The sequence below is a fragment of the Coturnix japonica genome, chromosome 3, assembly GCF_001577835.2.
Source record: "Coturnix japonica isolate 7356 chromosome 3, Coturnix japonica 2.1, whole genome shotgun sequence".
In the NCBI taxonomy this organism is placed as follows: Eukaryota; Metazoa; Chordata; class Aves; order Galliformes; family Phasianidae; genus Coturnix; species Coturnix japonica.
In genome coordinates this window covers 80,602,189-80,614,442 of record NC_029518.1, presented here as the reverse complement: position 1 = coordinate 80,614,442, position 12,254 = coordinate 80,602,189, and the positions used below count along the sequence as shown (strand labels likewise).

Sequence of the window (12,254 nt, the reverse complement as noted above, 5' to 3'; positions counted from 1 at the left end):
TACAGAGCAATGCAAAGTGGCAAGCATCTTGCTTTTCCTGAGGCCAGACCGTAACGAGACTGCCTCGTGGCTCACCTTTCACTCTTTTTCTTGCGGGCAATTCCCGTACATTTTCTTCCTTCTCGTGTCCATGCCATTAGCCCAGGCTGTTAGCAGCGCTATGAGGGTAACATCACCAGCAGGTCTCCCCTGCTCCACCCCTTTCTCTTCAACATGAGGAAATGGAAGAAAACCCAGGCAGAAGAAAGTCAACCGTACCTTAGTGCAGGTGGAGTAGAAGTAGAAGTAGCAGTCGCCTCTTTGCTGAGACATGGTGAAATTCTTAGAGCCCGTCTGGGTTATCTCCAGAGGAATTCCCTGCTCTTGCAAAGAGACGGTTGTGCTCGAACTGCTTGGATCCCCAAAGTGTCCTCTCGGACCGGAACCCTACAGGAAGTGCCTACAAGGGAAGAACCATGAGGAATAAGCATTTTCCCAGCTTTCTTTTTATGCAGTTTGGGCTCTTGAGCAGGGCAATGCCTTGGAAGCAGCTGGTTGCAAGAACTGTGCCAGCTCTGGATCCAACGTGTGTCTAAGTGCCACGACTTCCCCAGCAAGTGCTGTGCTCCATCCCATCAGCAGTTATATACCTTGCAGCACACATTTTGTGTTCCTGCCATGAGAAGGACTCCATCATCTACCCTTGCTGCAGCTGCAGTGGATGCAGTGCTACCACTCACACGTTTGAGAAACCTCCAGTTCTGGCTTACCCGGGCACAGCTGCAGTTCTCCTCCCTTCCAGCTAAGAAACCAGCGCAATGGCTGGGCAACACCGTCAGCGAGAGCGGGCAGCACCAGCAGCCACCACCACCGTCACTGCCAGCCGGGACGAGGGCTGACACAGCGTGTCCACACTCTGCGCAGCACTCACGGCTCTGGCACTCACTGGTGGCAGCCGCTGCCCCAGGAAGCGCTTGTGAGGTCACCGTGCTTGTGATGTCACTGCACAGCCCAAGGCCCAGCTCAGCACCTGGATCTCACCAGGACTTCAGGGGGTTCTGTTAAAAATGGGCTGGATCCTGGGGTCAATAAAGCACAGGTTGCACTCCATGAAGTCTGTGCTCTCCTTCCCTTCTAATGTCTAAAACAAAGGCTGGGGACCAGCAGCAGTTCTGCAGGGCTGTAGCAGCGATGCTCAGTCACGGCTTGAAGCAGAGATTGAGCACCTGATGGGATGGCAGGGCCAACCCAGGGCAGCTCAGGCGCATGCAAACCCTTCCCAGACGTCGTTGATGGGTTGGCAGTGCAGGCTTGGGTGTCTGACTGGAGATCCCTGCCTGCCTGATCCCTTCCAATGGTCAGCAGCTTTTTTCCTTCCTTTCTGTGCCCACAGCTGCTGCACTTGGGCTTATCCTCACCTGCTGCAGCCCAGGACTTTGATACCCCATTATCACTGCTGTGCTTTCCATTGCACTGCAGCATCACACAGGGCAGTAATGGCAGTTCATCATCCTCACCAAAACGTGTGACAGAATCTCACAAAGAATCAATTTCCCCTGGAAACAGCCACTTGGAAGGGCCTCCATTGAGCTGGGAGCTCCTCCCCAGCCCAGCTGATCTGCTCAGACTCCTTCCAGCTGCCGCCCAGCACCAAACCCAGCTCACCTTATTGGCCTGGTCAGTCCGGGCTGTGCCCAGCTCACACACACGCCGCAGCAGTGCTTGCAGTGGGCTCCCAAAGAATGATCCCTAACGACGAACGCTCACAGCTCAGTCTCTGTGTGCAGCACGCTCACCAGAGCACCAGCTCTGCTCGACAGCTGGGGGCCAAACCCTCCCAACCCAGCAATGACTGTGACCTCACACAGACCCACATCACTGCTGCTCTTTCATCATAAACACAGGCAGCCAGCACCTCCTAGATCCAATTGTAAGAGACCAACACAAGGGTCACCCAGTGGGGTTATCTGAAGTAAAGTAACAGAGAACTGAGGTGACTCTTGTCACAACACTGGGAATGGGGACCAAACCTTCAGGCCAGGTTTCTCGCAGTTAAGATTTGTCAGAGGCCGGTGGAGGCCAGTAACGAGCGGTGTCCCTCAAGGGTCTGTCTTGGGACCGGTGCTCCTTAACATCTTTATTAATGACATCGATGAGGGAATTGAGTGCACCCTCAGCAAGTTTGCTGATGACACCAAGCTGAGTGGTGCGGTCGATACGGTGGAGGAAACGGATGCCATTCAGAGGGACCTCGACAGGCTGGAAAGCTGGGCTCGGGTGAAATTAATGAGGTTCAACACGGCAAAGTGCAAGGTTTTGCACTTGGGCCGGAAGAACCCCAGGCACCTGTACAGGCTGGGAGGAGTTGTCCTTGAGAGCAGCTCGGCAGAGAAGGACCTGGGGGTCCTGATGGATGAAAGACTCAACATGAGCCAGCAGTGCGCTCTGGCAGCCCAGAAAGCAAATGGGATCCTGGGCTCCATCAGGAGAGGGGTGGTCAGCAGGGATAGGGAGGTGATTGTCCCTCTCTACTTGGCTCGAGTAAATGGTTTTAAGTTAAAAGGAGGAAGATTTAGGTTGGATGTTAGGGGGAAGTTCTTCACTAGGAGAGTAGTTAGGCCCTGGAACAGGCTGTCCAGGGAGGTTGTGGATGCCCCGTCCTTGCAGGTGTTCAAGACCAGGTTGGACGGGGCAAGCAGGGATAGGGAGGTGATTGTCCCTCTCTACTTGGCTCGAGTAAATGGTTTTAAGTTAAAAGGAGGAAGATTTAGGTTGGATGTTAGGGGGAAGTTCTTCACTAGGAGAGTAGTTAGGCCCTGGAACAGGCTGTCCAGGGAGGTTGTGGATGCCCCGTCCTTGCAGGTGTTCAAGACCAGGTTGGACGGGGCAAGCAGGGATAGGGAGGTGATTGTCCCTCTCTACTTGGCTCTTGTGAGGCCCCATCTGTTGTATTGTGTCCAGGTGTGGAGCCCTCAGTACAAAAAAGACATGGAGATTTTGGAAAGGGTCCAGAAGAGGGCCACGAAGATGATCAGGGGGCTGGAGCACCTCCCCTATGAGGACAGGCTGAGGGAACTGGGTTTGTTCAGCCTAGAGAAGAGAAGGTTGCGGGGTGACCTCATTGCAGCCTTACAATACCTGAAGGGAACTTACTCCCAGGAGGGGAGTAAACTCTTCGAAAGGGCTGACAAGAGCAGGACACGGGGAAATGTTTTTAAGTTAAAAGAGGGAAGATTTAGGTTGGATGTTAGGGGGAAGTTCTTCACTAGGAGAGTGGTTAGGCCCTGGAACAGGCTGTCCAGGGAGGTTGTGGATGCCCTGTCCTTGGAGGTGTTTAAGACCAGGTTGGACGGGGCCCTGGGCAACCTGATCAAGTAAATGTGTATGTTTGGTGGCCCTGCTAGGCAGGGGGTTGGAACTACATGATCCTTGAGGTCCCTTACAACCCGGGTCATTCTGTGATTCTGTGATGGCTTCCACCACACACGGGGCCACTGTGGCACCTTCCCTCAGTAGGCAGGAGGTTCATCATTCACCTTTAACATCTCTCCAAAAACTACAGGGCAGGTTCCTGGAAGAGGAGTTCCCTTGCCATGGGCTGGACTTGGAAGAAACAAGGTCAAAGACACACTCCAGTTAGCGTGTTTTCCCGAACATGGAGAGCTCTGTCTGCAACACAGAAATTGGTCCCCTTCAGAATTCCACTCTCTCCCTCCTCCTCCTCCACAGGGCATGGGGACAAGATAAGGTGATAAGTTTGAGGGTTGTGATAAGGATTGAATGACGAGAAACAAAGACCAAACCCACACCAACTTCTTGCCATCCCTGGCATGTTATGAGCAGATGATGACGAAATCTTTCTCTCCTCTTCAGTTATTTCCAACTAAAACTGGAATTCTGGTGCTGTTCCGAGGGAATGACTTCACACACTAATCCCAGCTCTCACTGCAGCCACCCAGGACTGGGACATCTGGTTGTTGCTGTAGGAAATCCCCCTTGCTTGGCAATGATGCAGTTTCCTAGCACTGTCATCTGCCAATATTCCTACTTCTTATAGCCATTACTGAAAGCACTATTAATGGGCCGCTTTCAGGCTGAAAGCATCAGGACACAGCACCTCCCCACCAGTTTGACCCTTGCCTGTCTGCAGATGCTCTGTCTGGGTCACCACACTCTTCAGTTTACATAACATTATGATGAAATAAGAACTTGCTTTTTGACAGTATTTTTATTATGTACCAACAGTGAGACGTGTGAAATAACAGAAAACCTGTCCCACGCCTCCCCTTTTGTGTTTACTTCCTTTCTCTCACCCGTTCCTTCTATCTATTCTGAAGCCTTCTACTTATATGGTTTGAAACTTTGAAATTGGGCCCAATTTCATTTCTTTCAAAGCCAGTTCTTGCAAGGTCTTGACAACTGCAAACAAACACCTTTGCTGGTTCAGCAGCTCTTGGCAAGAGGGTGACAATGACGGCGTGAAGTTAATCTCATGTACCAACACAATTCTCAGCAGCACTTCCCCAGCAAGAATCTCCATAACTGAATCACCTCCTGCACCGTTTTCTAACAGGTTCCCAGCAGAGCCCACACTGTCAAAGCATTTTTGCCTATGATTTATTCACATTTTCCTTCAGCATCCAGCTTACTTCTACATGTTTGGTTGTTTAAATAACGCAGACCCTTTAACCATTTATTCCAGTCACACACAACAATTTTATCAACTTGTGCCTCAACACAGCAATCAAACATCAAACGTAGAGGCAACCCCTGTAAGACTCCAACAGGTGTAGGGCTTTAGGGGGTCTCTTTGCCCTAATTTTGGTTGTAGGAGGCCTATAAGAAGCTCCAGCACTCATTCAATACCTGATCTGTCGGATGAAATAAATAATGCAGAAAACTTCCTTCAGCGTTGTTCTCTGCTTTTGCATTACCCTCTGCAAACCCCCCAGCCCAATAACTATGAGCCCACAGCCTGAGGTGCCTCGTGCCACAGCGACACAGTGCTGGGGGTGCTCACCTCAGGACTGCTCTAAGAACAGCTGTGCTGGGCAGCCATGTTTTCGTGGCCTCTTCGAGTTGGACAGAAGCATTTGCCTCCCTCCCTCTCCACCACAAAAACCTACAGGGTTCAATCAAAAGAAGTGATGTGTTCTGTGAGATCTTAATGGAACAGTTTGCAGGTTGGTCATTCACTCTTTGCAAACAGTCAGTGAATTGTTTTTTTTTCTCCTTGGCCTGCTTCACATGAAACCCTTCCAGGCCTGTGGCAGCAGTTGGTCCTTCTTCAGCCCCCCAGCCTTTACAACACCAAGGGCCTGTTCAGAGGACAGCCTTTAAGGAACAACCTGCAGATTTGGCTCAGCATCCACAGCACTGTGTCGCCCTTGGTAAGCCTTCTGAGCCCTGTTCAGAAGAACACTTATTTTTGCAGCTGAATCTGCACATACAGGAGAAAGAAATCGCTTAGCGGTCATTTGGAGCTCCCTGACAGATCAGGATAGACCAGAATGACACGAAACATCTGAACCTTTCACACAGAACACAAAACCCATCTCCTTGCTCTAGGTTTCTTGTACTAAGAGCCAGCAAACCTGAAGACAGCTATATTTTTAAGTAGTTCTGTTTTCAGTAAGTCCATCATCAAGCTGTCTGAGCCCGCTACTTAAACCACACAGGGCTCAGAAGTGATATATCAAAGGGTAACACGTGCTATAGAGAAATGGCAGAAGTGCTCTCCTCACACTCTGGAGAGAGATATCATCCCATTCTATAGACACTTGGGGTGCTCTGCTTTCACTAATCCCACTGGGAGGTTTAATCCATTGTGCAGATAATCATTTCTGCAGCCAGGCAGTGGATTGGTGTTTGGCCAAAGGTTTCTGTGTGGAATTTGATACCAAATCTCTGGCATGCTAAATTTCTCCAAATATCTGCACCTGCCCTTTGGTCAAGACAACTTCTTCTTGGCGTTACGCAGGAATCAGTAATATATTACATCTGTACAAACCCACTAGAGAATTCAGACAGAGATCATCAAAAGTGTTTTAATGATTAAACCATGTCAAACATTAACAACGTAGGTATACTCAGATGAGCCAAGAGTTTATTTCTAGCACATTTAGACAGCCTATTTTGAACAGTATAGCTGCTGTACTGAGCTATGTAAAGACTCTGCAAACCAGTACCTAGAAATGAAGACACACACACGAGCTTCGATAATGTAAACATGACAGACACTGTCTCCTTCAAAACAAGGAATGAAAACCCACAAGGCTACCAGGAAAAACTTATTAATTCCCTAAGAGATGTGCAAAAAATTTTTTAAAATTTTAATTTAAAAAAAAGAAAAAATTAAACAAGTTAAAACTGGCATTTATATAAATATCAAAAATAGCTAAACTTGAGCAATAACCAACTGAACATCTTGCACAACTCTATTTCTCAGAGCTTAATGAATGTGACATTCATAAGCCAGGCTCCACCACAGCAGATACCAGAGGAACGTCCCAGCAACAGATCTCAGCTTTGCAGCTGGCTCCTCCTGTGTGCAAGGCAACATTTTACAGGAGCAACTTTAGAAGCTCTCTAAACAAATCCTGGGATAACAAGCCAAGACTTTACTGGTGACAAACACAACCGACACTACAGAAGCAGACATCTCCAGCACATTTCAGTAACACTTAGTAAAACATTACGTACGACTTAGACCATTTAATTTTGCTTGTTTGGGAAAAGACGTTTGTCAGGCACGTTTTAAAGATGAACGTAGGCTACATGAAGACCAACACGGATACCAACTTCAGTACAGACGATTCCATCAGAAAAGCGTCCTTCTGTCTTTGTTTTTAAATACACTTCTGGATATGTTACAGATTTAAACAGTAGCTCTTAAAGTGTGGATATGGCTATGGGAACAACACTTGAAATTCTGCCAGTTTCCATATTAAAAACCACTCTTCATTAAGCATTTAAGGATTCCCAGAAATAAGAAAAGAGAAAATAAAAGATGGGTCCACCCTGTATATACCCTAAACCTTAGAGACAAATATTTAAGCCTTACTGGACTGAGTAAGCGCCAATTAATTTTACAGCAGTGACGTACTTCAAATAAAAAAATAAGATCTATTAAAAAGGTAAAATAACTTTTCCATCTGGTTTGTGACTGTGTAGTCAGTTAAAGCCAAATATACAAAACTAAACGCACCATTTCTGAATTCACTGTCTCACGTAAGAGATACTGAACACTGTGTATCGCGTACAGACCAGTAAAATGATCATGGATTCTTCTACGTGACTTTTTAATAAAAAGTCAGTCAACCGAAAAGTTGAAACATACCCCAATTTTTAAACCAGCTGTAAGCTTTGGGCCCTGCTTTTTAATTTAAGGCATGTGTGTTAAACTACTGAAACCAGCATCGTACAAATCACCTCTACAATCACATGCATGATCTACAGTAAAAAAAATGGAGTTTAGATTACAGTGTTTCCAAATTGTGGATCATAATTCAGCACCTATCGTATTGACTAGTAAGGCAACAGCAGTGTCGTATACTACAATAATACTCCCTTCCACAGTCTATAGAGGGGTCAGTGACAGCCCAGAATTACTTTTAAACTTCAACCTACTTTTATGTTCTGTATATAGTTTCTAGGGTGTTTGCACTGGTTAAGTCCTACATAAGTCACACTATTCTAGGCAGGAATAGTTACAGTAGCCATTAGAGTATTAGTGCACAACTCTTATTGTGCTTTTACAATCAGATGATTTTGTTGTTGGGGTTATCAAAATGGTTTTTCAGTTTGGTCTTCAATCCTTCCTTTGTTTTCTTTGTTTCACATTGTTCTCAAGAGAAGAAAAGCTGTTTGTGTACCCGTTCACAGTGGCTGTAGAGCCATTCTGATACTCTTTCCTCCTCGAGGACGCCTTCTTGTTGTAAGTCTAGAATATACGGAAAGACACATGGTTTTGCTTAAAGAGATTTCAGACAATTTTCTCACAGCAATTCAAGAAGCAGAGAAGTAAAATTGCATCCTTCATTTCCAAAGGCCTCGCGCTGGCGGCAGAGTCTAACAAGATAACATTTTTTGTGTATGAGGCTCTATTGTGTGTTTCATTCATCACAAGAACAGAATTAACTCAGTGGCAAAGAACAGGGATTGCTGTAGCATTGGTAGTACTATGTTAGCAGTAAATTAGAAGCAGGAAAGCAATTTTATGAGCAGACTATGGCACAAGAATATACTCAAAATGACAAGGGAGGAGGGAGGTTTGATGCATTGCAGGTGACTGTCTCCAGCAGTGCCAGAACAAGAACTGGGTAAACAAGAACAGCGAGGGCAGTTTCAGAGACAGAAATATGAAACAAATTTGCTGCAGTGGACTTGCAAAGCAAATAAGAAGTGAAAACTAACAGCTTTCAAAAGACTCGGGGCACAAAAATTACCGACAGTCAAAAAACACACGCGACTTTATCTTTGTCAAAGGGGTTCAATTGCCTGATGAGAACGCACTTCCAAAGTGTGCACACGAAGGAAAGTTAAAATGTGAGTAACACTGGTGAAGGAAGTAGAGTCATATTTGGAATATACGATCATCTTTAATTAGCATGTTCATATGCAGGAAGTGATTTTAAGAAATACCAAAAGATCAGAAAGGTGACGCCTACTATGTTCTTTCCTTCCACGGTCACTCTCACCAGACCTGAAAATGTTCAGCTCTTTAAAGAGACATTTAAACCAGGTAACACAGCTTGTCTGGGGGCAGTAGATTGTACGGGTTTGATTTCCTGAAGACAGGGACATCTTTGCCCAGAGCCTGACTGTGACCTACTCCAAACAACACAGACTGAACCTAGATCTGTTCAGACATGAAACAAATGCCACAGAAACTCAATTCAAAATGCTAATTTCCATATAGAAAATGCTTATAAAGGTGAACCCAAACCAGATTTTTGTATGCTGATAGTTTCAGACGTTTCTCAGGAAATAAACTAAGCATTTACCCTTTAAGAATATTAGGGAACAATTCCCTTGTGCACTTCAGAGGTTCACAGGCTGCTGTTTTATCTCAAAAGGAAAACCTGTTTCCTAAATTAATCTCCTTCCCTCCCTTACCTGTAGTTAAAACTGTATTCATAAAATGTGTTTCTGTGATACTCTGCTCACAGAGATTTCTAGTAGTTCTCACTTTTGTAGACAACACAACTGAAGCTCTCAACGTTGTGGGCAGACCAACAAGTATAATACACTAAAAATGCTTCCATGTTGCAGGAAGGAAAAGGTTATTTCAAGCAGATCTTTCTGTAAACCAACTTTCCAGTGATACAAAACGAGCAGAATGCTACAAAGAATCTACGAATAATATGACTTTTACCTGAATGTAGAAATTTGTGAAGAGGATAATCAAAGAAATCATATAAAAAATCTGGAAATACAGCCACCCCTGAGGAAACGCACATGGCCAAACAACACCACAGCTGGTCTGGAAGATTGTCAGGACAAACTGAATCTGGGGAAAGAAATAACAAAACAGAACAAAACAAAACAAAAACCAGAGCACGTCAGAGCAAGAAGGGAAAAAGCCATTATCAACCAAAACCTAATTAAGTGTCTCCAAAATGAGTCAAAAAAACCCCTAAGTTTGATGCATTTATCTTCTCTATTTTACTAAAACAAAATAAACACGATTTAGCAAGACTTTCAAGGTTGTGATATTCTGTTGCTTAAGTGATTTTATTTAATATTGTTCCATTTTAGAGCATTACTGTAACCTACATAGAATCGGTTTATAAGTGCCCTAGGGAACACAGCCCACCACCTCCCAGGGGAGAGCTCACCAGGGTTTGGCTCTGCCAGCCTAACACAGAAGCTCTGCTAAAAATCCAGGGTCATCTCTCCCACAGGCTGAGACTACCCTGTATAGGGATCCAGTGAAAGAATTTTAAGTCAAAAACTGCACATACAAAGCAGAGAAACTGGGGGAGTGGGGGCGTGGAAGAGGTAAGGGGTTCATTACATCTGTAATGATTTAGTTTCCGCTTTTGGAAAAAAAAAAAACAAAAAAACAATAACAGTTTGGGCCTATGTGCTGCAAAGGCCTTCAGGCAAAAAAATCATCCTTACACGAAGGCTACCAGATTAGGGAATGTTTATTTAAAAGGAGAAAGACAGCTCTGTCCTGCTGTTTTGCTGGCCTACTAGTTACGCATGCAGAGCGGGCAGGGAAGTGGAAGTGCTGTGACAATAGCCAGGGGAGCAGTTACACCGCAAAGGCAATTGCACTCTGCAGCGCTCAGACAGCATAGATGAAGAACAGGGCCTAAATCTGGAAGGGAAACAAAACAAAACAAAGCAACCTGCTAAACCACATAGAGCCCTACTGAGCTTCGCCGTCCTTCTGCAGGAAACTATGCTCAGAAAAAAGATCTTGAGAACTGAATTCTGAATCGCTGATGATCACCAGCAAATGGTACTAACCCTAATCACAGGTCTGAGAGGGGACAAAAAGAATCATAAAAGGAAATAATCATTTTAAATATCTCTAGGCTTTGTCTTTCCCATCAATAAAATGGGGAGAACAAAATGCCTATGCACACTTCCCTGTGCTGCTCTGACATGTTATACACATCAGAACACGTAGCATCACTGCAGCACATGCCTCACTGCTTGATTTCAATGTTCTTTTAGCCCATAGTGCACAGCAATCAGGCTTTATCTCTGTACACCCAGGAAACAATACAAATGGAAGCAACGGGCACAACGCAGAATTACAAGTGAAAAAAAATCTGCCCATTTAAAGTGCGGAAGGAGACCAGAAATATTGAACAGTTTTTAATAAGCCATTTGCAACGGCATGCAAAAAGTGGGACAGAAAATCCATTGTCCTGCAGGACTAGAATGAAGGGCCTTGTTAGTTCCAGACTGTGCAGCACTCTGCTTCTGCCCTGCCCTCTCAGCATCAGCCTGAGCAACAAGCACTCTGACAGGCACACTACATATACGGGCTCCTCCTCTCTAGCTCCCAGGTACCCAAAATCCCAGTGCTGTGATTCCCAAACGCCTCTTGCCACACAGCTTGGGGAGATACAGGAAGATCCTAAGCTGCTCAGCACTGATTTGTGTATGCCATCCGTTCCTACCTCCCTTTTGTCCTGAAAACAGCTCAAACAGAGAGGCAGAAGCTGGATTTCTAGAGTGGTTTGTGTGCATGAAGATGTAAAAGCTTTTTGATTTCATTTCCCCTTCTGCCCACACCAAAACTTTCTGTTGGTAAAGGCAAAAAGATCCCACTGATAATACAAGAACCTGCTGAAGCACCACAAGAGCTGATCACTCACCAGCTGCCCCTGAGTGATGTACTTCTTCCACCACAGATAAGGACGCATCGCTGGAACAGCCGACAATCCATAGTAGGAGTACATGAGGACATGGATAAAGCTGTTCAGTGTGGCACCAAAATAAGCTGAAACAGCAAAGGAGAAAGAAAGTACACTGAATTACCTGGAAAATGCTGTGTCATGGAAACAAAAGCTCAAAATGTTACTATTTAAAATATGATTTCTCTTAGAACAAAGGCAAAAAACTCCACTCTCCTGAAACTTATGTTGACTCAACTGAGTGAAATGCTTCGCGACTGTGTGTGAAAACAGCCTTCTGATTAGTTTGCTCTATTTATTATTTTTCTGCACTCCATCTTCTCAATAGAAAGCTGATAAAAATGTGTCATGTAAACAAGCCCAACAACCCACAGCTTCTCCAATCTAATTTTAGGCCAGTTTCACTTTCTGGGAGGGAGCCTATTTGGTCATTTATAAGCAAAAGCAACAGGCATCTCCTGCATGTGAAAGCTAACCATTCCATTTGTCCTCATTTGCAGCACCTTTAGTCATCAAGCACATTTCAGTTTTAGCTGAGCACCACACTGTGTGGTACTGGATGATCGTGCACAACAGAGATTGGTAGGAAGAAGAAAAACACATCACCAGAAATAGCACAAAAGTATTTTCAAGACCACAAAAACTCATGATAGACTCTAAGCACTTGCACTTTTGACTGTTCTATAAACAGAGATTGACTTCTTTAGAGGAAAATGTGGTTCTGGATGCACGCTTCCCATAAGTTCAGCATTACTCACTGTTGTGCTGACAACACAAAACAAATATGAGTTTCTATGTTGTTTGGCTGGGAAAGCAGACTCCTGAGCAATCCAACTACTCGGTCTGCATTGCTGCTAGTTCACATCCACTGGACTTCAAATGGCTTCTCTTGGATGA

General features: G+C 45.1%; 1 protein-coding gene across 2 annotated transcripts in view; it reads right to left on the bottom strand.

Moving 5' to 3' along the window:
- Window positions 1–6,006: 6,006 nt before the first annotated feature.
- Window positions 6,007–12,254, bottom strand: part of ELOVL5 (ELOVL fatty acid elongase 5) — a 28,019-nt gene continuing 21,771 nt past the window's right edge. The window contains exons 6-8 of one of the 2 annotated variants that reach the window (XM_015859248.2): window positions 11,319–11,443; window positions 9,356–9,490; window positions 6,007–7,921 (exon numbers count right to left, since the gene is read on the bottom strand). In XM_015859248.2, the coding sequence (XP_015714734.1) occupies window positions 7,790–7,921; window positions 9,356–9,490; window positions 11,319–11,443 (392 nt within the window). In that variant the 3' untranslated portion in view covers window positions 6,007–7,789. The remainder of the gene's footprint in view (window positions 7,922–9,355; window positions 9,491–11,318; window positions 11,444–12,254) is intronic. The other variant, XM_015859247.2, reaches the window with a different exon arrangement.